Below are 25,000 nucleotides of genomic sequence, written 5' to 3' on the forward strand. Positions count from 1 at the left end.
TTAATTTCATATTTATGTTACATAAAAATTCTCCTAAGGACTAAACTCGATCTCATAGATATATATTTTATATATTTTTTTAATAAGTTCATTACACAAAAACGTCAACTTAATATTGTGTGGTCGATTTATACTGAAGACTGGCGTTACAGGAGGGAAGGTCGCGTCAATGCTGCAGAGAGAGAGAGAGAGAGAGAGAGAGAGAGAGAGAGAGAGAGAGAGAGAGAGAGAGAGAGAGAGAATTTCACGAATTGAGCATTTTGCTTCGGAAAACTTATCTATAAAAATTAGTAGTCCTATCGAATATATAGGCCTTAATTTTTTCGGAAAATGTCCTTTTGTGAAAAAGACTATATTTCAGGAATCACATTATTAAACATCTTTCAATATTGAGAGAGAGAGAGAGAGAGAGAGAGAGAGAGAGAGAGAGAGAGAGAGAGAGAGAGAGAGAGAGAGAGAGGCCTTTTATTTTTGAAATTTCATGACCTATAAATTTGTCCAAATAAGTATACCATTTCAGGAAATACATTATATTTTAATACTGAGAGAGAGAGAGAGAGAGAGAGAGAGAGAGAGAGAGAGAGAGAGAGAGAGAGAGAGAGAGAGAGAATGTGTTAATGAAATGTACGTCCTGTTGGAATTAGTCTTAAAAGAATCTTGATAATTCTGAGAGAGAGAGAGAGAAAGAGAGAGAGAGAGAGAGAGATTGACTTGCAAGAATTTAATGAGCGTTTCTAGATAGGACTGGTGTACCATAGCCAACTGCCATCCCGAACGATGACTGCCTATGTGTCCTTGTTCGCCCGACATTTTCCGTGAAAACGATTATCGGAATCACGGCCGAAGACAAAGAGAATCCGCCTAGGATCCGAAACCGGAGCATCCTAAGTGCGGTGATTCTTTGCATGAGAATCACTGCCTTTAAAGAATATAATCATTTGGAATCACTGAGCCAAAATGAGAGGGGTTGGTGGGAGGGACTCTTTTCTCGGCTATCTATATTTTATTGGATACACATATATATGAGCACACATATATCCATACAATATATATATGTATATATATATACATATATATGTGTGTGTATAACTGAATCACGAAAATATGGAACGTGGTGAATATATAAATAAAGACCAAATCCACTAAATAAAGGACGACAGTCGAAAGGCCTCGCAGCACTCCAGTGTTTCTCTTTCCTTCGTTGATTTTGTCTTTATTTTTATATATGTGTACATATAAATATACATATATATTTATATATATACATATATTTGTAGTACATATATATATAAATATATATATATAACAGGGAGAGAGAGAGAGAGAGAGAGAGAGAGAGAGAGAGAGAGAGAGAGAGAGAGAGAGAGAGAGAGGGGCTGTGTGTGCTACTGCACCCTGACATGTAGTGGAATACATATATAACAATTATAACGTCCCCTATTTCAAACCGATCATTCAAAGAAATCATTGTTGGCCAACATGAGTCACGGGACGTTTCTGATGACGAATTACTTTGACTGCAAGAAGGGAACGCAATCGATCAATCAATCATCCACGTGCAGTTGCCAGAGACTATCTTTTTTTTTTTTTTTACGCCACGTGAATCGACATAGTTCAAAATGGGAAGGTTCGCACTCACTCGAGCAGGAATCATGCATAGTTTAGTGATGTGCATATCATGATTTCAGGAATTAATTATTATTTTTACAGTAATTACAGATAACGCAAAATTCCCGATAATTCTGGAGAGAGAGAGAGAGAGAGAGAGAGAGAGAGAGAGAGAGAGAGAGAGAGAGAGAGAGAGAGAGAGAGAGAACATGTTAATGAAATGTACGAGTATGTCCTGTTGGAATTACAGTCTAAGAAAAATCCTGATGATTGAGAGAGAGAGAGAGAGAGAGAGAGAGAGAGAGAGAGAGAGAGAGAGAGAGAGAGAGAGAGAGAGAGAGAGAACATATTAATGAAACGTATGTCCTGTTGGAATTACAGTCTAAGAAAAATCCTGATGATTGAGAGAGAGAGAGAGAGAGAGAGAGAGAGAGAGAGAGAGAGAGAGAGAGAGAGAGAGAGAGAGAGAACATGTTAATGAAATGTATGTCCTGTTGGAATTACAGTCTAAGAAAAATCCTGATGAGAGAGAGAGAGAGAGAGAGAGAGAGAGAGAGAGAGAGAGAGAGAGAGAGAGAGAGAGAGTTAATGAAATGTATGAGTTGGAATTAATCTAAAAAATTCTGATGATGTTGAGAGAGAGAATCTAGAAAATATTCTGAGAGAGAGAGAGAGAGAGAGAGAGAGAGAGAGAGAGAGAATGCGTAAATAAAAAAAAAATTCTGACACTTGTAAGAGTGCATTCATGCTATCTATACTCAAGAATGCTATATTCAGGAATACAACCTCACAATGAAAATCAAGTTTATGAGTCAAAAACACAGCTTAATATTATAAGTAACTTGCTCATGGACTACATGAAACAAGTACAAATGCGCCGAAGTTTTCTTTCGGTGGTCTAGGTATAATGCTGTATGAGCCGCGGCCCATGAAACTTTAACCACGGCCCGGTGGTGTCATATCCTATGTCCTATCCTACATCGTTGTCAGGAGCACGATTATGGCTAACTTCAACCTTAAATAAAATAAAAACTACTGAGTCTAGAGCGCTGCAATTTGGTATGTTTGATGACTGGAGGGTGGATGAGCAACATACTAATTTGCAGCCCTCTAGCCCTCCGTAGTTTTAAGATCTGAGGGCGGACAGAAAAAAGTGCAGACAGAAAAAACTGCGGACAGAAAAAACTGCGGACAGAAAAGTGCAGACAGAAAAAGTGCGGACAGAAAAAAGTGCGGACAGAAAAAAGTGCGGACAGAAAAAAGTGCGGACAGAAAAACTGCGGACAGAAAAAAGTGCAGACAGAAGCAAGTGCGGACGGACAGACGACAAAGCCGGCACAAAAGTTTTCTTTTACAGAAAACTAAAATATACTACAAATTACATAAAGCCGTTACTTCCCCTTCCGCGTGTCTTCCGTAACCAAACCTCTACATCTGTGACGGTAACAAAGAGGTGGTTTAACAATTAGTATCTTTATCCAAGGAACTTCCTTTATAAAGTTCACCGGTGCGTTAAGAACTTAAGGTTATAAATTTTAAGGTTTGGTTCCTAGATAAGATTCTTAAAAAAAAACTAATGTAGATTTCTGTTCATTTAAGTAATTTAAATTTTTTATTTATTTATCTATTTATTCATTTATTTATTTATTCATTTATTTATTTATTTATTTGTTTATTTATCTAATCATAGATAATTTTCTTTGAAAACTAAAACAGATTTCTGTTCATTTAGATTTTATTTTTTTATTTATCTTTATTTTCATTTGTTTATCTAACAATATTTAATATCTAATAATATCTAACAATATATGAGATTCTTTAAAAGTGAATGCGGATTTCTGTTATTTTATGTAACTTAAATTATTGATTGATTTATCTAATTATAAAAAAGATTCTTTAAAAACTAATGCAGACTGCTGTTCATTTACATATTTGAAATTATTTAGTTATTTATTTTATTCAACTATAGATAAGATTCTATAAAAACCAATGCAGATTTCTGTTCATTTACATAATTCAATTTATTTATTTATGTCTTTATTGTAAATGCTTATCAGTCTTGAAATAATGCTTACATGTCATTAACGAGTTGTCATTATCACATACTTTATATAAGTGACAAATATAATTATGTTTTAATACCTCAATGTTGCAGTACCTATTATTATTATTATTATTATTATTATTATTATTATTATTATTATTATTATTATTATTATTATTATTATTACTTTAATGCTTTGAGGTTACAATACCTGTCATCATTTATTTTTATTATTATTATTATTATTATCATTAGTATTATTATTATTATTACTTTAATGCTTTGAGGTTACAATACCTGTCATCATTTATTATTATTATTATTATTATTATTATTATTATTATTATTATTATTATTATTATTATTACTACTTTAATGCTTTGAGGTTACAGTACCTGTCATCATTTATTTTTATTATTATTATTATTATTATTATTATTATTATTACTTTAAAATGCTTGGATTATTACATTACCTGTTCAAATTTATTATTACAGTACCTATCGTTATTATTATTATTATTATTATTATTATTATTATTATTATTATTATTATTTTAATGTCTAGATATTTCAGTACCTTCCATCATCTGTCATTATTATTATCATCATCATTAGTGATCCCATATCGACCAAAATAACAGTAATATATGAGAGAGTCGAGACGGTAATTCCCAACCCTATGGACATTACATAGCGCTGCTAAAGTCATTTCTATTATTGTACAGTAATTATTATCATTATATCCAGTTCGACCAAAGGTAAAAACAGCTGGGAGAAAACAACGAGAACCTAACAAACTGGTCCTGCGGTCATTGACCTGGCCTTGACCTGACCTTACATGCGACTCTAGATGAGGTCGGGGAGGGGACGGGAGGGCCTTAGGTCTGTTTCTTGGAGAATTTCGTTTAGCTTACCTATGTTGACCTAAGCTGTTAATTATGTACGTAGTGGTTAGTAAAATGGACGGTGTGTGTGTGTGTGTGTGTGTGTGTGCGTGTGTATCAAAATTCCCTAAATCACAATCAACAGTCTAGATAAGTTACAATCATGAGTTAAAGAAATAAAAGAAATCATCAACACCAGGAAATAAAGCATCACTCGAAATAAAATTACTTTCCAAATAATAATAATAATAATAATAATAATAATAATAATAATAATAATAATAATAATAATAATAATAGTAACAGAAAATCTATTATTAATAAAATATTTCGTATAAGTATTTTCGTATTATTAATAAAATACGTCGTAAAATGTTTTCACCTTTATGGCAAGGTTTTGTAGTCCTATATATCAAAAGACAATAATTTTCTAAGGAAATTGTCCTGACTTAAACTGACAAAGCAGGGCCATTTTTTGTGAGAGAGAGAGAGAGAGAGAGAGAGAGAGAGAGAGAGAGAGAGAGAGAGAGAGAGAGAGAGAGAGAGAGAGGAACTATAACAGACCAATAAATAAAAACATCCTTATATTATACCGTCCAACGTTTCACTTTCAAGCTTTAAAATCCATTATAACCACAATAATAGTCACTGTCATGTTAAATACGGCATTTTTCTTATTTTCTAAACCCCACCGACTAATGTACAATTCATCAAAAGCCACAGTAATGGTCAGAAACAGCTAAACTGACCGTAGTGACGTATCATCCGACATTAACTATAAAGCCTTTACAGTATATGTATATATATACATACATATGTGTACATATATACAGTACATATATATACATATATATATATAATATATATATATATATATATATATATATATATATATATATATATATATACATATATATAAAGGCATCATGGTCCACATCTTCGTGATTCAGTTATATACTATATGTATATATATATATATATATATATATATATATATATATATATATATATATATATATATATATATATATATATATAAAGGCATCATGTTCCACATCTTCGTGATTCAGTTATATACTATATGTACGTATATATATATATAAATAAATTTCTGACTCACGTCAGTTCTCATATACCCACTATATACAAGTCTAAAAGAAGTCGGAACCTGAGAGCAACTGCACCTATTACCTGGGCATAACTGCTTGCATACCAGCGAGTTTTCCCAACTTCCCGACTAGCAATGACCCAATGGACAACATTTCATTCAATTATCCTCTGAGTGAATAAGATAGAAATCATCAACACACAATCACGTGTAACAGAAATATTTCTGACTCACGTTCAGAAATTTATTTCTGTTCCACACGTGATTGTGTGTTGATGATTTCTATATATATATATATATATATATATATTAATATATTTACTGTATATGCATAATATTCCAATAAGATTGTCTGTCACGAAAGCAACCTCAGCTATTTAATGAAAGCTGACATCCAATGTCTTTCGAGTTTGACGCCACAAAAAGAAAATCGACTGCACAGGTAACGTAAATACTCTCAGATTAGCCTAAGTATTAGGCTTAATAACACCTAAGACTATTTAGTTGTTTTCAGTCAATGGAAAATCGTGAAACGGAGACATACAGAGTTGTTGATGAATGTGATGGATGTGTATGAATTCCTTGAAGAGTTCATATGTATCTTATGTATACTATGTATACACACGAAAAATACATGCTTTATTAATGTACAATCGCTCATTGGACCCATATAGGATGAGCCTGATTATTTTACCGGAAGATACATACAAAGTGGTCACTTTCAGTTATGTATACTTCCTAGAGGGATCCTTTTCAGAAAGACGTTTAGCAATACCAATCAACTATGTGCAATGCATCAATGGATCCTTATACAAAGATCCTGACTGTTTTAACAGAAGATACATAAAATGGCTATCTTCTGCTACAGTATGTATATTTCATGGATATATCCTTTTTGACGAAGACGTTTAGTTAGCAGATGATACATACAAAACATCAATTTCACAGCTATGTCCATTCCATCAATGGATCCTTACAGGAAGAGCCTGATTATTTTACCGGAAGATACATATAAAACGGTCACCTTCAGCTATGTATACGTAATCGATGCATCCTTTTTGAGGAAGACTTTTAGAGATACCAACAGATACATATGAACTGTCACCTCCACAGCATTGTACCAACAATGGATCCTTATACAAAGATCCCGGCTATTTTACCGGAAGATACATATGAAATGGCCACCTTCAGCTATGTATTTGAGATACCAACAGATACATATGAACTGTCACCTCTACAGCTATGTAGCCTACAAAACAATGGATCCTTACAGGAAAAGCCTGGCCATTTTACCGGAAGATACATATAAAATGGTCACCTTCAGCTATGTAGGCTATACGTCATCGACGCATCCTTTATTGAGGAAGACGTTAATGATCTAACGGACAAATTACCAAGAAGTCTAACCTAACTTCCGGCTTGGCCACAAAATCACAATGACAAGGACATTGTGGTCGGTTACCAATGGGTCTGAATATTTGAATAAACAGTTAAAAATAAGGATAGATATAATGATCAGAAGCCTTGGATAACTGATGACATACAAATTAAAATATTTTAATCATAAGAGAAGTTAAATTATGAACCGGATTCAAAGAACAGGACCCATGGGTAACAGATTAAGAAAATAAGCGCTCATCAATTGTAAACTCAAAATGTGAACAGCTCCTTAATATTAAAATAAAAATGAAAAATATGAGCGTGACTTTTAAGAACAGAACCCATGGGAAGTTTTTTAAGAACAGAACCCATGGAAAGTTTTTAAGAACAGAACCCATGGGAAGTTTTTTAAGAACAGAACCCATGGGAAGTTTTTTAAGAACAGAACCCATGGGAAGTTTTTTAAGAACAGAACCCATGGGAAGTTTTTTAAGAACAGAACCCATGGGAAGTTTTTTAAGAACAGAACCCATGGAAAGTTTTTTAAGAACAGAACCCATGGGAAGTTTTTTAAGAACAGAACCCATGGAAAGTTTTTAAGAACAGAACCCATGGGAAGTTTTTTAAGAACAGAACCCATGGGAAGTTTTTTAAGAACAGAACCCATGGGAAGTTTTTTAAGAACAGAACCCATGGGAAGTTTTTAATGAACAGAACCCATGGGAAGTTTTTTAAGAACAGAACCCATGGAAAGTTGGGGAGAAATATTTCAAGTAACAAGGTCTGAATAGTATATAGAATAGAATAAGCAATTTAGGCCAAAGCCCAAGCACTGGGGCCGATGAGGTCATTCAGCGCTGAAACGGAAATTGACAGTAAAAGATTTGAAAGGTGTAACAGGAGGAAAACCTCGCAGTTGCACTATGAATCAGTTGTTAGGAGAGGGTGGAAAATAAGATGGAAGAAAGAGCATATGAAAGGAGGTACAGCAAAAGGACAGACGACATGTAAAATAAAATAGTATTTCAGTCAAAGTATAAATTTAAAAAATGGACGTAACTTGTAACAACAAAACCCATTGGTAGTTGAGGGAAAATACTTGACGTTAAAAGGTCTGAATCCACAAAAAATAAAAATAAAAAAAATCTCAACTGACATGATGGGCAGAAGACATGGAGAGTCGATGCAAATAAATTGAAGGGTCTGAAACGAGAGAATATCTAAAAATGTGGCCACAGAAATAACCATAATCCATTGTAAGTTTATGAGAAATAAAAGGGGATATATATATATATATATATATATATATATATATATATATATATATATATATATATATATATATATATATATATGTATATATGTATGTAGCCTATTATGTTATGTATGTGTGGACACGTTGTCAGATTTCTAACATTACGACAAACCTATCTGAAATAAACACCTGATTAGGGCAAATCTATCATAAATAAACCAGAAATTAAACAGCTTTTGCTACCTACTGCTTTAGGTCAAACGTTGCCAAAAAAAAAAAAATTGGAAATCAAGGTTATAACGTAAAAAAAAGAGGGCTAAGATTTCACTGATACAGTATCGAATTCTCTCTCTCTCTCTCTCTCTCTCTCTCTCTCTCTCTCTCTCTCTCTCTCTCTCTCTCTCTCTCAGCAGAAAAAGAAAATGCAGGTAGAAAAAAAAAGACGAGACCATGGCACATTCACTTTCACTCCTTGTCAGGCGTCCAAGGTTTGATGCTATTTTTTCGTCTCTATGCTAACAATCCAGTTTAGGTGTGTTCTCATTTAATCAAGACTTTGTATAATTATTCTTTGGTTTTTCTTTAAGTCGAAAAACTGTGACAAACCTTCAGTGTGATAAGATTTCTATCTAGGTATCTATTCAGTTACAGTTATTATTATTTAATATTATTATTCAGTAGATGAAACCTATTCATATAGGACAAGCCCACAGGAGCCATTGGTTTGAAATCCAGGCTTCCAAAGAATATGGTGTTCATTAGGAAGAAGGAAGAGGAAGTAAAGTGGAATATAGACAGAAGAGATCTAACTTATCAAAAAAGAAAAAAATAATAATAAATAGATAGATAAATAAAAAATATTACAGCGCAAGAAGAAAATTATTGGGGTAGTAATGCATTGCATTTTCGCTTGAACTTCTGACGTTCCAATTGTACGACATCTCTGGGAGTCTGTTCCACAGCTGAAAGTCGTGTAAGGAAAAAAGGAAAAGTAGAGGCATATTTCTGAAATGCTTCTTCGTTTTTCTTGTCGTAGGAGCTGACGTGTCTCAGTGTCAGACGTTCTTGACGACGCGACTCATCGAAAAGTGTAAAACCTTTTCGCGTGTGCGGTCAGAGAAGAACTTCTGCTGCATCGTGCCACAGTTAGCCTGGCGCTAAAATAGCGACAGTCATGGCTGTCTGCGAAGCGCAATGACAGCAGCAACTTTTTTTTCAGATTTTTATTCTTTTATCTCTGCTTGTCTTGCAAGCAAACATCCAAGAGACGCCTGATCACTTCTCATTTCGTCTTTACATATTCATTAACATGTTTTGCTTCTTAAATTCTATGTAAATATGACGACGTTATCAGATTGTAAAGAAAGGAGCTGACGGTTTGAAAGGCATACTTGATTTTCGGAGACTGGCTTTCTAAATTCGTCTTGGACAGAAAGGAGCAGTTACCACTTTCTCCTCACCTTCAAATCATTAGCGATGAGTACGGATGAGGTCCGCTTTGGAACTTTGCTTGTGGTCGACGGCAGAGTGTGTGTGTGTGTGTGTGTGTGTGTATATGTATATATATATATATATATATATATATATATATATATATATATATATACATACTGAATCTTTACCACATCAGCATGTATGTATATATATATATATATATATATATATATATATATATATATATATATATATACATACTGAATCTTTACCACATCAGCATCGTTGGTACGTACTGTCGGGCATTCGAGCCTCCTGGGTACTGAATCATTAATTATAATTCCCCTTCAGTGACATTCCCGAAGTGGAGCGATTTGAATATTAGCCTAAACGACATATGTAGCTTTATATTTGCGTGTGTATATATACATTATATATATATATATATATATATATATATATATATATATATATATATATATATATATATATACGCACACATATATATATGTATATATATTATATATACTGTATATGTGTGCGTGTGTTTATGTTGCGTATATATGTAAGTATGTACGTATGCATATATGTACATATGACGAATCTAGCAGTTTATATGAATGCAAATCATAAATACAAGCATTATCCCATCATCAATCCTTCTGCAAGGACAGGCATTTGGCAATCAGTGCTTAGGCTCATATACATAACATTACACAACAAACATGTCAACAAGAGAGACACACTACTGTTTACAAGGTTCGCAGATGTACAAAACAAGTACGAATCTCGGCCCCTTGAGAGAGATCACTTCAAGAGATGATAGTCTTATCAGAACTATGTTCTGGATAATAGGCCAAATTAGCTACTTCATGTCGAATTGAACTGAATTGAACTGAATATAGAATTTAGGCCAAATGTCAAGCACTGGGGCCTCCGGGGTCATTCAGCGCTGAAACGGAAATTGAGAGTAAAAGGTTTGAAAGGTGTAACAGGAGGAAAACTTCAAAGCAGTTGCACTATGAATCAACTGTTAGGAGAGGATGGAAAGTGAGATGGAAGAAAGAGAATATGAAAGGAGGTACAGTCAAAGGAACGAAAGGGGTTGCAGTTTGGGGCCGAAGGGACGCTGCAAAGAACCCTAAGTAATGCCTACAGTGCACCGCATGAGGTGTATTGTCAAGTTATAAAAATAATTTAGATTCACAACTGGCTTCATATCATTAAGGTCAAATTAATTATTTCGTGTCGAGAATATTTTCAAGTTATAAAAGTAATCGATAATTTGGATTCCCAATTGGTTTCATATTCTTAAGGCCAGATTATTCATTCGTGTCAAGAATATTTTCAAATTCTAAAAACAATCGATAATTCACATTCACAACGGCTTCATATTATTAAGGCCAAATTAACCATTTTATACCGAGGATATTGTTAAGTTAAGAAAATAATCGATAATTAGATTCCCAACTGGCTTTACATTCTTAAGTCCAAATTATTTATTTCATATCAATACAATTATCAAGTTTATTTAACTAGGCTAATCAATAATTTACATTCACCTTCATATACGTACTGGCACTTAAAAAAAAAAATGACAGTTCATGCTTTTCCATTTTAGAGTCTCTCTCTCTCTCTCTCTCTCTCTCTCTCTCTCTCTCTCTCTCTCTCTCTCTCTCTCTCTCTGTGTGTTGAAGCTATGACATAACTTTAAATATTTTCACTAATAACGAAACTGACTGTAAAGAACTTATACTCCCATTTAATCATTATGATGTTCAAGGTTCATCTTCAAATAGAATATTTTACATTGTTTCGCCAAAGACAATTAAATGCATTATTTCATTTTCCGGTGTTGCAATTGGTTTCTTTGTGTATTGCACATATATATATATATATATATATATATATATATATATATATATATATATATATATATATATATATATATATATATATATATATATATATGTATATATATATATGTGTATATATATATATATATATATATATATATATATATATATATATATATATATATATATATATATATATATATATGAAACACTGACAGGTTCTTTCAATCTTGGAACCAGGCAACTCTCAAAAGAGAACACAAAGAAAGACATTACCAAAAATGATTAGATGGTCTGGGAAACTAATAAAATAACCACAGAGCAAAAATGAAACCTAGACAAGAAAAATAAAATTTAAAAAAATAGAGGCCAGAAGATAGGCCATTTTTGGCCACCGAAATACATGCCATTAGTGGCTATCAAACAAGGCAAGTGGGTATGCCCCTCTGACTCTGCTTTCTTTTCCTCTCTCACTCGGTCTGGTGTTTGACTGTGACGTCATACACAATACCCGATCAATTATGTCACCCTCCCAAATGGACGACTGGTTCGAACCTATTCGAACTATTTATTAGATATTAGAGAATTTTGTCATTTAAATAAAATTAGGAACGGAATATACAATTTAGGCCGAAGGCCAAGCGCTGGGACCTATGAGATCATTCAACGATGAAGGGAAATCGAGAGTAAAAGGTTTGAAAGGTGTAACAGGTGGAAAACCTCGCAGATGCACTATGAAACAATAATTAGGGGAGGGTGGAAAGTAAGATGGAAGAAAGAATGTGAATGGAGGTACAGTAAAAATAATTAAAGGAGTTGCAGCTAGGGGCCAAAGGGCCGCCACAAAGAACCTTAAGTAATGCCTACAGCGCACCGCGTGAGGTGCACTGACGGCACTAACCCCCTCCGGGAAAAGACACGTAAGATCTCAATTCTTCAGAAGTTCCTGACTAGCCTACATGAGATTTAGAAATGGCAGATGATTCGCTTTTGACTGTTAATATTAATCACGTTTTCTTTCAAAACGGCGATTGAATGGGCAAAACCCTACTACGGTATTTAGTGCTATTTGAAACCTTGTTTTTGTCAGATGCAAAATATGTCAGAATTAAATTGAAGTATGGTCGCTGTCAGGCCTAAATTCCATGCTAAAAGCAGCCTTTTGTTACATATAATATAGGTTATATACTGACTTGAATGCATTCTTATATGAATGACTCAAGTGTCATCAAAACCACGATCTTTAGTGGCCATCAAAATCAGTGTCTTTAGTGGCCATCAAAATCAGTGTCTTTAGTGGCCATCAAAATCAGTGTCTTTAGTGGCCATCAAAATCAGTGTCTTTAGTGGCCATTTAAATCAGTGTCTTTAGTGGCCATCAAAATCAGTGTCTTTAGTGGCCATCAAAATCAGTGTCTTTAGTGGCCATGTAAATCAGTGTCTTTAGTGGCCATCAAAATCAGTGTCTTTAGTGGCCATGTAAATCAGTGTCTTTAGTGGCCATCAAAATCAGTGTCTTTAGAGGCCATGTAAATCAGTGTCTTTAGTGGCCATCAAAAAAGAAGACTTTAGTGGTAGTAAAAAATAAGGGTGGCCACTGAAACTGAGAGCTTTAGTGGCCATCAAGACAAAGGATTTAGGTGGCCATCAAAACCAAGGATTTATGTGGCCATTAAAACAAACGATTTAGGTGTCCATCAAAATAAAGGATTTAGGTCGCCATCAAAACAAAGGAGTTAGGTGGCCATTAAAACAAACGATTTAGGTGGCCATCAAAACAACGAATATCCACCTCCATACGGGCAACTGGCTCTATCCTATCCAACCCGTAAAAGAGATAACTGCTGCAATAAAAATGAACATGTACACAAAAAATCATTGTGCTCGACATGCAACATTATTTCAAAAAGTGCATTTCATTTGTTCAAAGACACGCAAAGCTGGACGCCAAGTACCACGCCCTCGGAGGCCGCCCCTTAATTAATGATTCTCAGACATACTGGATCACAGAAAAACATTACATGAAGAGAAACTTTAAGAATCCAATAATACACGAACATTAAAATGTTGACATTTCTCTGTCTACTTTTCAGCATGGATGATACAGTGAAGAAGACTGAGTGGTTAAATGACTGACGTACGTTACTCTGGCGTCACTCACCAAAGGCCACTTCACGTTTGATAATCTGAGTCTGTATAGACCGACAGTTCCCAGATACAGTATCTAGTTTCCTGTTCACGGTAAATAACGTACTGTAGAAGATTGATTTTTAAACTGGAGCCACACAGCATGAGTCATCTCAAATTTGTATATATATGAGTAAATATTTACAGACAGTTTCGTGATATTCTGTTTCCTTCAGAGTAGATAACGTAATTGGACTGGAATATGAAATTTAGGCCAAAGGTCAAGCACTGGGACCTATGAGGTCATTCGGTTCTGAAAATGTTTTTGAAACAATGTTAGGAGAGGGTGGAAAGCAAGAGTGAAGAAAGAGAATATGAACATTGGTATAGGAAAAAGAATGAAAGGGGTTGCAGCTATAGGCCGAAGAGACGCCGCAAAGAACCTTGAGTAATTTCTGCGGTGCGCCGCGTTAGGTGCTCTGATGTCACTACCCCCTTACGGGGTTATGAGTCCTTATCTTCGAGATGTAGCTTTTACAAAATTATGTCCGAAGGGCTGAGTCTCTAAGGGAGTCTGTGCGAAACGGCTTTGAATAGACTCCGAGGAAAACTAGTTTCCTGTTTAGCGTGGATATAGGCCTACTGAAAATAGGACACAAGATGTCTGGATAAAGTCTGTGACAGCATAAACTTGACTAAAAATGTTGACTTTTTTTATTACAAGTCTTTCCTTGAATTCAAAATGACAACGCAAAATGTTTAACATACGACTTGATAATAATAATAATAATAATAATATTGCAGCCACCTCATCCAATAAGTAAAGGCATATAGCCTAAACGAATGCAATAATAATAAGTGACCATGAAGGTACGAAGAGCTACAGAAATTGTCCTTGTTCATTCTCATAAGCTTTAGAACTAAACTGAATTTTCTACCAATCGCCAAACAAGTGTGAAACGGGGAGAATGAATTATGCGGTTACGGTGGTGTACTGTCATTATAACGGATAAAATTGGCAAATGCATCCGCAGAGGTATGAATGTTATTAAATATTAAGGACTGGTAGCGCTTCCACATAACCGCAACCACACACATTATATACAGTATATATATATATATATATATATATATATATATATATATATATATATATATATATATATATATACATACATACATACATACATATGAATGTCTTTACTGTAATACAACAGTATAATATGAAGATAAAAAGGCCAATAAAACGTTGCAACCAGAAGAAAGTGCTCGAAATATATGGTAGCAACGTCCAAACAGTGTTTTATGGGCCTTTTTATCTTATATACATATGTATATTATACATGCAAACATATATACGTATGTATACATGCATATATATTGTACATATATATACATAGACATATAGCCTACATGTGTGTGTGTCGTGACAGCTGTATGTAGCACACGAAACAGTGTAAACATACCACCAAACTCTTAAGCTTGCAAGTGCGTGTCAAACCGGTACTCTTCGATCTGCTCGTTAAAAAAAACAAAGTGACAAAGACGGTAAACAAAAACGTGCTATTTCAGTATCCTAACTGCTTAATGAGTCAGTGACCCTTTGCTATTTCTTGGTAATACGCGAGTGTTATAAATAATAAAATAAGGGGTGCACAGGACCGGAAGCAAACAAATTAAATAAATGAACACTATACTTTATAGGCAATCGGTTGACGAGACTTGAAAAATTAAATAAACAAAGTTATGGGTCCAATACTTTATGGAAATAGGCTGAAGAGATTCGAAACATGGAATAAACAACTTATGGGTCCAATACTTTAAGGAAATAGGCTGCCGAGATTCGAAAAATTAGATACACAAAGCTGAGTCGAACATTTATGGAAATTGGCTGACGAGATTCGAAAAGTCAAATAAACAAAGCTATGGGTCCAATACTTTATGGAGATGGGCAGACGAGATTCGAAAGACTAAATAAACAAAGCTATGGATCCAATACTTTATGGAAATAGGCAGACGAGATTCGAAAGACTAAATAAACAAAGCTATGGGTCCAACACCCTATGGACATACGATGACGATTCGAAACATGAAATAAACAAAGCCATGGGTCCAATACTTTATGGAAACAAGCAGACGAGATTCGAAAGACTAAATAAACAAAGCTATGGGTCCAATACTTATGGACATACGATGACGATTCGAAACATGAAATAAACAAAATATGGGTCCAATACTTTACGGGAATAGGCAGACGAGATTCGAAAGACTATATAAACAAAGCTATGGGTACTATTTTATGGACATAGGCTGACGAGATTCGAAACATTGATAAACAAAGCTGAGTTCAATACTTTATGGAAATAGGCAGACGAGATTCGAAAGACTAAATAAACAAAGCTATGGGCCCAATACTTTATGTCCATAGGATGAAGAGATTCGAAACATGGAATAAACAAAGCCATGGGTCCAATACTTTATGGAAATAGACAGATGAGATTCGGAAGATTAAATACACAAAGCTATGAGTCCAATGCTTAAAGGAAATAGGCAGACGAAATTTTAAAAAATTAAATAAACAACGCTGCGGATCCAATACTTTAAGGAAATAGACTGGCAAGATTCGAAACATGGAATAAACAAAGCAATGTGTCCAATACTTTATGGAAATAGGCTGACAAGATTCGAAACATGGAATAAACAAAGCTATGGGTCCAATACTTTATGGAAATAGGCAGACAATATTCGAAAGACTAAATAAACAAAGTTACTTTATAGAAATAGGCATACGAATTCTAAAAAATTAAATAAAGCTACGTATTCAATATTTTATGGAAATAGGTTGACGAGATTCGAAAAATTAAACAAACAAAGCAATATAATGGTAGGCTGACGACATTCGATAAATTAAGTAAGCAAAGCTAAACTTTACGGAAATAGACTGGTTCGAAAAATTAAACAAACAAAGCAAAGGAAGTAAGCTGACGACATTCGATAAATTAAGTAAACAAAGCTATGGGCCCAATACTTTATGGAAATAGGCAGACGAGATTCGAAAGACTAAATAAACAAAGCTATGGGTCCAACACCCTATGGACTAACGATTCGAAACATGAAATAAACAAAGCCATGGGTCCAATACTTTATGGAAACAAGCAGACGAGATTCGAAAGACTAAATAAACAAAGCTATGGGTCCAATACTCTATGGACATACGATGACGATTCGAAACATGAAATAAACAAAGCCATGGGTCCAATACTTTACGGGAATAGGCAGACGAGATTCGAAAGACTATATAAACAAAGCTATGGGTACTATTTTATGGACATAGGCTGACGAGATTCGAAACATTGATAAACAAAGCTATGAGTTCAATACTTTATGGAAATAGGCAGACGAGATTCGAAAGACTAAATAAACAAAGCTATGGGCCCAATACTTTATGTCCATAGGATGAAGAGATTTGGAATAAACAAAGCCATGGGTCCAATACTTTATGGAAATAGACAGATGAGATTCGGAAGATTAAATACACAAAGCTATGAGTCCAATGCTTAAAGGAAATAGGCAGACGAAATTTTAAAAAATTAAATAAACAACGCTGCGGATCCAATACTTTAAGGAAATAGACTGGCAAGATTCGAAACATGGAATAAACAAAGCAATGTGTCCAATACTTTATGGAAATAGGCTGACAAGATTCGAAACATGGAATAAACAAAGCTATGGGTCCAATACTTTATGGAAATAGGCAGACAATATTCGAAAGACTAAATAAACAAAGTTACTTTATAGAAATAGGCATACGAATTCTAAAAAATTAAATAAAGCTACGTATTCAATATTTTATGGAAATAGGTTGACGAGATTCGAAAAATTAAACAAACAAAGCAATACTTAATGGAAGTAGGCTGACGACATTCGATAAATTAAGTAAGCAAAGCTATGGGTTCAATACTTTACGGAAATAGACTGGTTCGAAAAATTAAACAAACAAAGCAATGGGTCCAATACTTAATGGAAGTAAGCTGACGACATTCGATAAATTAAGTAAACAAAGCTATGGGCCCAATACTTTATGGAAATAGGCAGACGAAGTTCGAAAAACGAAGCAAAGAAATGGACCGAGTATCTTATATAAGATTGGGATCATGAAACACAAGGAAGGATATAAAATGGGCTGGGTATTTTACAACAATCTGTCCGCTGGATGAGAAAACCGGAATTAATCCAAGAAAACTAAAATGATAAAAAAAGATAATAAAAAAAGGTGTTTCGATATCACGTATTGCACGTCGTGGGGCGAGACCGGTTTCCCAGAATCTTGCCGCTTTGTGGATTTCCTCCAACGACATCGTCTCTCTTTCCTACTGTGGTACACTGGGCGCTAAACAGTGTTTCCGCCATGAGGTAGTTTTTATACTCCGCTTCTTGCGATTTCTATTTGCTCAGATTTAACGCATTCAATGCAGAACTGCAGAAAGTGTCACTCTGTATGAGAGAGAGAGAGAGAGATTTCTACAGCCAACTGATGCATGCAGTTGTTAAATCTACATCTCCCGATTTCAAAATCTGACAATTTCAAAATATCTTGGTGGCTAATACATCTGTTCATGCACAATGCCAGTTTTTTTTTTTTTAAATACAGGTTATATCAAAACAGGATGTGGTGACAGGCACTATATTAGGAACAATGAGATTAGCTGTTAATGATATTTAAATGGTAGAGTTTGCTCCCCTAATTCCATAATCTGTTCCTTCACGATGTAATAGTATAGACGCTAAATCTTACCAAAACCACGAATTAACTGGGCTCAGCCTTTCCAATGAGATGTGAATTTCTAATCAGTTTAAGCATAATTTCAACCACAATAAGTCTCAGGATACTTGCTCTTACGCCTGAATCTTTCTAGGGCTTTGAATATAATAAAAGCATTATTCTAAGGCGGTTAGGCTTCTGGGTCATTGGTCCCACCTTTAAATTTACCGGTTCTAGAGAACTTGTAGCCAACATCAACTCAGGCATGACCAGCCTTAGAGAGCAGGTTTTGTTTTTAGCCACCTTCAGAGCCCGAATCAGGTGCTTAACTTTTCATTCACTTAAATAGCCTAAATATGTCTAGTCTTTTGGACTATGACTGGAATTCATTATGACACTGAAGGACAATGAAATGAAAATCCGGTGAATTCTGTTACTGGTGTATTCATCTCCAGATATTTTCATAAAACGCAAACACACACACAGATGTAGGGAATCAGGGCATGTTTGGGCAGTGGGTAGGTAACAAGAGTCTGCGTGTCATTAGGGGCAAAATGAATCAGCCAGCAAGCACACACACACACACACACACACACCGATGACTTTAGGAGAAACAGAATAAAATATTGACGACAGACAAGTGAAAAGTCATAGACATACTTCTTCGCTGGAAACATGGCTTTCCTTTGAATACGTTTTAACCTTCCCTGGATCTTCAAGGATAATCGTGATGCAAAACAAAAGAAAAAGAAGAGAAGAAGGAAAATTGACAAAGCAGTCGAACAGGTACAAAATGGTTGGGAGCTTCAACAACGAACTATGAAAAATTAACAAGTAACAAGACCGAGTCATCAGAGAGGGTCGTTGACAAAGAATATAATAAACAACCGCTAACCGTGAAAAAAAAAAAAAAAAAGTTCAGAAACGTCTTAAACGGGAACCTCCTTCCAGTTCCATCAGAGGATTCACCGCCAAGGTCAACTACTACCCCGGGGCTTGCTGGCTAGAAGCAAAAGAAAAAAAAAGTATGGGGGTACGAAATAGCCAAAAAACAAAAAAATGAAAGACTTACCTCGCTCCTATACGTGAAGCTACATCGACGTCTCGATTCGCTCATCAAACTGTCGGCCGAGCAGACCGACTGAGTAGTCATTCTTATCGTGTGTTTTAAACTTCGCACTCTTTATGATAACTCTTATTATCCCTACGGCTTTCCGGTAGCATTTTCTATCCGCAGTCTGCCATCACACTAACGTTTGTTACCTCATGATCATCCGACTGGGATTTTCACCCAAGCAAATCATCTGAAAGTTCAAGTATTCACTCCTGGAACTTCGCAAATAGCCGGCTGTCATCTTAAACAATCAGCAGATGAAAAATACATGGTTTCCTCAATAGCTGGCTGTCAATACTTTCACATTTTCACCCCTGGCTGTAACGATAAGGCACCATTCAAAAGCAAATACTAATGAACTGCATGTAAAAATCACTCGACACGCACTTCCTAGGGACGAATCTCATTAAACGCTTGAATCACATGCTGACGTTATTGGAAAAACACACTAGCGCTCAAACCGCCATCACTCACACTTGACTCATCCCACCGATGGTTTGTTCACTACTAAAACACGCGTGCGGCGTTCCTTCGGCGAGGTTTGTGTGTGTGTGTGTGTGTGTGTGTGTGTGTGTGTGTGTGTGTGTGTGCGCGCGCGTGTGTGAGAGGCTTGTAAGTGCACACCCTCCTCCTGTCCTTGTGCATGGCCAGGAAATCCCATTGCCACACCACGTCGGCCTCTCCGGAAGAAGCAAAGTCCCTTTGCTCATGACGCTGTACCTACACACGCACATACATATGGGGGGTGGGTGGCAGACGCACCTGATGACGACGATGTTAACACGAACGTGAAACCCATTTTCTCTCTCTTTCTCTCCCCCCCCCACCTCTCTGTCTCACTCTCTCTATCGCTTTCACCCAACGATTCGCTTAAGCTTAACAATTCGGCCAGTGCGAGGAGGAGCTGCTCTTCATCTCGGGTGACTGTAGGTCATTCGTTTATTCAAGATCATAAATAGTTTAAAATGACTCCTACGTAAGCGTTCGGTTTCCATGATCAGAGAGGCTGCAGCCTGTATTCTGTAGACCTTAGCTGCAGCATCCCCTAGAAACGTTGGCTGTCACAACGACAGCTATGAGCCAATTAATTCATTCGGCGTAAAGTAATCTTCATGGTGTACGATCAACCCCACTTGACATTCAGGCCCACATACACAGACCCACGTCGCCTGGGTATAGTACCACAGTTACAGTTTGGTTTCGCAAGAACAGTATAGTCTACTCTTAACCCTTCGCAGCTCCAACTCACTGTAACTCTTCGAGCCTCTGCAGCAAGACTGGTGAGTGAACATGAGTGCGAGACTCGGTGAGTGAGCGAGTGGGATGAGGGAAAAAGAAAATAATTCGCAGCCGTAGAACCATCTGGGGCTACATCCGGTATTATGCCGTTATTAACATTATTATTTCCCTCCCGAAGTGCGTTTGTTCCACCGGATTTCTGAACCAAGATCTTGATGCCATGTACTCTCTGCTGGGGGTCTGTTAACTAACTTTTCTGCTCTATTTCTCTTTATTTACGAGTGATGCGTTGTACAGCACATCGTTTTGCCTTAGGCTTTAGAATATGTAAAAGAAGATTTAACTACGAATAAAATCGCCAAGTAAAAGTGCGAGCAATTTGCAAGTGTCACCCGACGGGTTCAACGACTTTTCAAACGTTCAAACACCGGAACTGAATAAAGTCGCTTATTTTACAATGTGATCAACTCTATATTTCGAGTTGCATAGAAGCAATTTTCTTTGAAACAGATGGTAAATATATCCGTTGCTTGGCAAAAGACAGCATTGCATCATCGCTAATAATGCTGAATGCGTAGCAACTACGCGTTTAGTAAACACAAGGATGCTCATTGCGAATTGTAAATATATATATATATATATATATATATATATATATATATATATATATATATATATATATATATATATATATATAAATTATATATATATATATATATGTGTGTGTGTGTGTTTGTGTGTGTGTGTTTATATGAATTTTTATCACATCACCGTGACAATTTATATACCCAAACATTAAGCTACAAATGTCGTTTAACATCCAATTCGCTCTACCTCGAAATTATAACGAATGGAAATTATAATTGATAAAGTGGTTCGAAACACTTATCAGTTATAATGCCCCTTCAGTATTATTTCCGACGTAGAGAGCGAATTGACATTTGTAGCTTATATTTATATATATATATATATATATATATATATATATATATATATATATATATATATATATATATATATATATATATATATATATTTAGGAACATGGAAAAAAAGTATGCTTCATTATATCAAAATTGTCTCCAAATAATATGCAAAAGTAAAAGTGTTGTTTGAATACTCGAAAGACTTCACATAATACGTAGACTATATGGAAAAGTTTTCCAGATATTCATAGTTTAGTGAATTCTGTTCAGGCATAACGTTTTCAGGTCATATCCGTAGTCTAACGTTCTAGTGCTATTTCTAGATATTCCCTGTACAGAACGTTTACGAAACGGCAGTTACAAACGTTTGAAACACAGCTGTTAAAAATATTCCGGAAAATTACTGTCACTTACAAGAACGGAGAGTTTCGTGTTCTGCAACGAGAGTTGCATTATTAAGGAATGCAGCTGCTTTTTTTTTTTTTTTTTTTTTTTTTTTTTTTACTTTTTCGCTGATACCTGCCAAACTGGTTTGCAAGTATGACTTCACGATGCCTCTTCCATTACCAAGATCGTTTTCACTGACTCTCTCTCTCTCTCTCTCTCTCTCTCTCTCTCTTCGTCCTTTACCCATGCTTCTCTCGCATGTCAGTAATCCTTCACATCAATCTACGGTTAATTAAATATAATCTCTCTCTCTCTCTCTCTCTCTCTCTCTCTCTCTCTCTCTCTCTCTCTCATTCTTTAGCATCTCTCTACAGTCATCCATTACGTCAATCTACAGTTAATATGATCTCTCTCTCTCTCTCTCTCTCTCTCTCTCTCTCTCTCTCTCTCTCTCTCTCTCATCTTTAGCCTATGCTTCTCTCTCATGTCATGTCAGTAATCTACAGTTAATCAATCTCTCTCTCTCTCTCTCTCTCTCTCTCTCTCTCTCTCTCTCTCTCTGTTACCCATTCTTTAGCTTTTACCTCTCTCTCTCATGTAATCCATTAAAACAATCTACAGTTAACATAATATTCTCTCTCTCTCTCTCTCTCTCTCTCTCTCTCTCTCTCTCTCTCTCTCTCTCTCTCTCTCATGCTTTAGCCTATGCTTCTCTCTCATGTCAGTAATCCTTCACGTCAATCTACAGCTAATGTAATACTCTCTCTCTCTCTCTCTCTCTCTCTCTCTCTCTCTCTCTCTCTCTCTCTCTCCCCACACCATTATCTTCGCATAAACACCGTTCTCCTCTTCCACGAAACAGTGTTTACACCGAGCAACTGTGACGTCATCTTTTTGGAGGCTGGGCAGATAACTCAAGGTTTACCTTATTACATACCGGATGTTGTCTGTGCTCTGTCACGATGGCTTTCAACAGTCCATTTAAACGTGATCTTTCATCGGCCTTCTTAATATTTTCTTATAATCACCGATCTTTACATTAGTAGGCTACTTAACTATTAGTTACGCTCGTTATTTAATTTAGAGTCTATTCTTAATGTTATTTTGTTCCCCTTTTCTTGCGTATAATAATAATAATAATAATAATAATAATAATAATAATAATAATAATAATAATAATAATAATCAATTATGAAAACACAAAAAATCAATACCAACTATATACACGATATATTGCACTTCATCTTCAACGACAATATTTTTCCTATTTAATTCTATTCAAATAAAATATCAAATCCAGATAACATTAAATGTTTTAACATTTTGTCAATTCGTCATTAAATCATTTCGGTGTTAATATTTTCAACGCCTTTACCTGTTAACATTCGTCATCGAATCCTTTCGATGTTAATATTATCAACGCCTTTGCCTATTAACATTCGTTCGCTGTTTATATTATCAACGCCGTCGCTCTTAAAAAAACGCTGAAGATCCTACGTGGCACTTTACGGTGAGCGCGCATGCGCAGCATCCTGCCAGGTTGAGCGCTCTTGTTCGAGGTTACCTCGTGAAGGATCAAGAAAATTATTCGAGCGCCGTATGATTCATCTCACGGTGTTATATGCTAACGGTGTTGCTCGTGAAATGAAAAATAATCTAGATTGATGGTCTAATCGTATCTGATAACTCCTTTCATTTATCAAAGCTTCTTTCTCCACCCTTCAAATGGTTAAAAGCGAGGAGCACATTTATTCCTGCTCTCCGCTGACAGTCTCTTGAGTTCAAGTGTATCGGTCTAGGTATCTATTCGCTCATATTTATTTCTTTATCACCTTTTCCTACAATCTCTCTCTCTCTCTCTCTCTCTCTCTCTCTCTCTCTCTCTCTCTCTCTCTCTCTGCAGGCTAATTTCCCTTTGGGGCCCTCTTGGGTTTATAATCTGATGACTTTCATATAAAGGTTTTCAACTGGAGATCTAAAAAAGAACAAAAGTCATTTGTTGTGTAAACGCATTCAAGTGACAGTCAAGCCAGAACATATGCGCTTTGTTGACAAACTGAATTTACTTTATGATAGCTCACGTTGTTTTACACTTGCTGTCTAGCCTGAGCAATCCGACAACGGAAAAGAAAGTAAGCACTTTCTTCGCAAACTGCCTTTTCAGTAGCAGCAAAAAACTTTCTTTACAATTTGCCTTTTCAATAGCAGCGAGAACTTTCTTTACAAATCGAATTTTTCAAGACCAGCGAGAACTTTCTTTACAAATTGCCTTTTCAAGAGCAGCAAGAACTTTCTTCATAAATTGCCTTTTCAATAGCAGCGAGAACTTTCTTTACAAATTGCCTTTTCAATAGCAGCAAGAACTTTCTTTACAAATTGCCTTGTTCAAGACCAGCAAGCATTTTCTTCACAAATTGCCTTTTCAAGAGGAGTCATTGGTTTTCGCTGCTCGCTAACCACATCTGCGAGATACTTTCAGTAAAACCACAATAAATTTCTTCTGTAAAATAATAACTCTGGCACATCATTGGTTGTCTAACAGCTGCTGTCTAGGCCTATATGAGAGCGGAATCTAGAATATCCGTTCTCAAATGTCTTTTCCAATATCACACTTATTTTTATGCTATTTTTTTTTACACATCTCGTGTCTAACGGCAACTGACTGAAGGAACCTTGGAAGAAATAACAAAAAAGGAGAGATATTTTAGGCCAAATCTCGACAGCGTTTTGCTTCACTTATTCACCGACACAGATTCCGAGTGAAGCCTGTTCGCCTAAGCACAACCGCTCGCTCACTAAACAGGTTTTGCAACAGTTCTAGGACTCTTGACACCTACCGGATATCCCTTCTCCACACCTAGAGAGAGAGAGAGA

The 25,000-nt window shown here is 35.6% G+C and overlaps 1 protein-coding gene across 7 annotated transcripts in view; it reads right to left on the reverse strand.

Moving 5' to 3' along the window:
* The window catches only part of LOC136848191 (XK-related protein 4-like), an 82,357-nt gene that overhangs the window by 25,554 nt on the left and 31,803 nt on the right, over positions 1 to 25,000 (reverse strand). Inside the window, exons 1-2 of one of the 7 annotated variants that reach the window (XM_067120500.1) lie at positions 24,875 to 24,939; positions 19,533 to 19,892 (exon numbers count right to left, since the gene is read on the reverse strand). The exons of 1 other annotated variant lie outside the window; for it this stretch is intronic. In XM_067120500.1, the coding sequence (XP_066976601.1) occupies positions 19,533 to 19,613 (81 nt within the window). In that variant the 5' untranslated portion in view covers positions 19,614 to 19,892; positions 24,875 to 24,939. Of the gene's footprint in view, positions 1 to 19,532; positions 20,621 to 20,823; positions 20,891 to 24,798; positions 24,940 to 25,000 lie in introns of those variants that run through there. 5 more of the 7 variants (XM_067120501.1, XM_067120502.1, XM_067120504.1 and 2 more) reach the window with 5 other exon arrangements.

This window comes from Macrobrachium rosenbergii, chromosome 18, assembly GCF_040412425.1.
Source record: "Macrobrachium rosenbergii isolate ZJJX-2024 chromosome 18, ASM4041242v1, whole genome shotgun sequence".
In the NCBI taxonomy this organism is placed as follows: Eukaryota; Metazoa; Arthropoda; class Malacostraca; order Decapoda; family Palaemonidae; genus Macrobrachium; species Macrobrachium rosenbergii.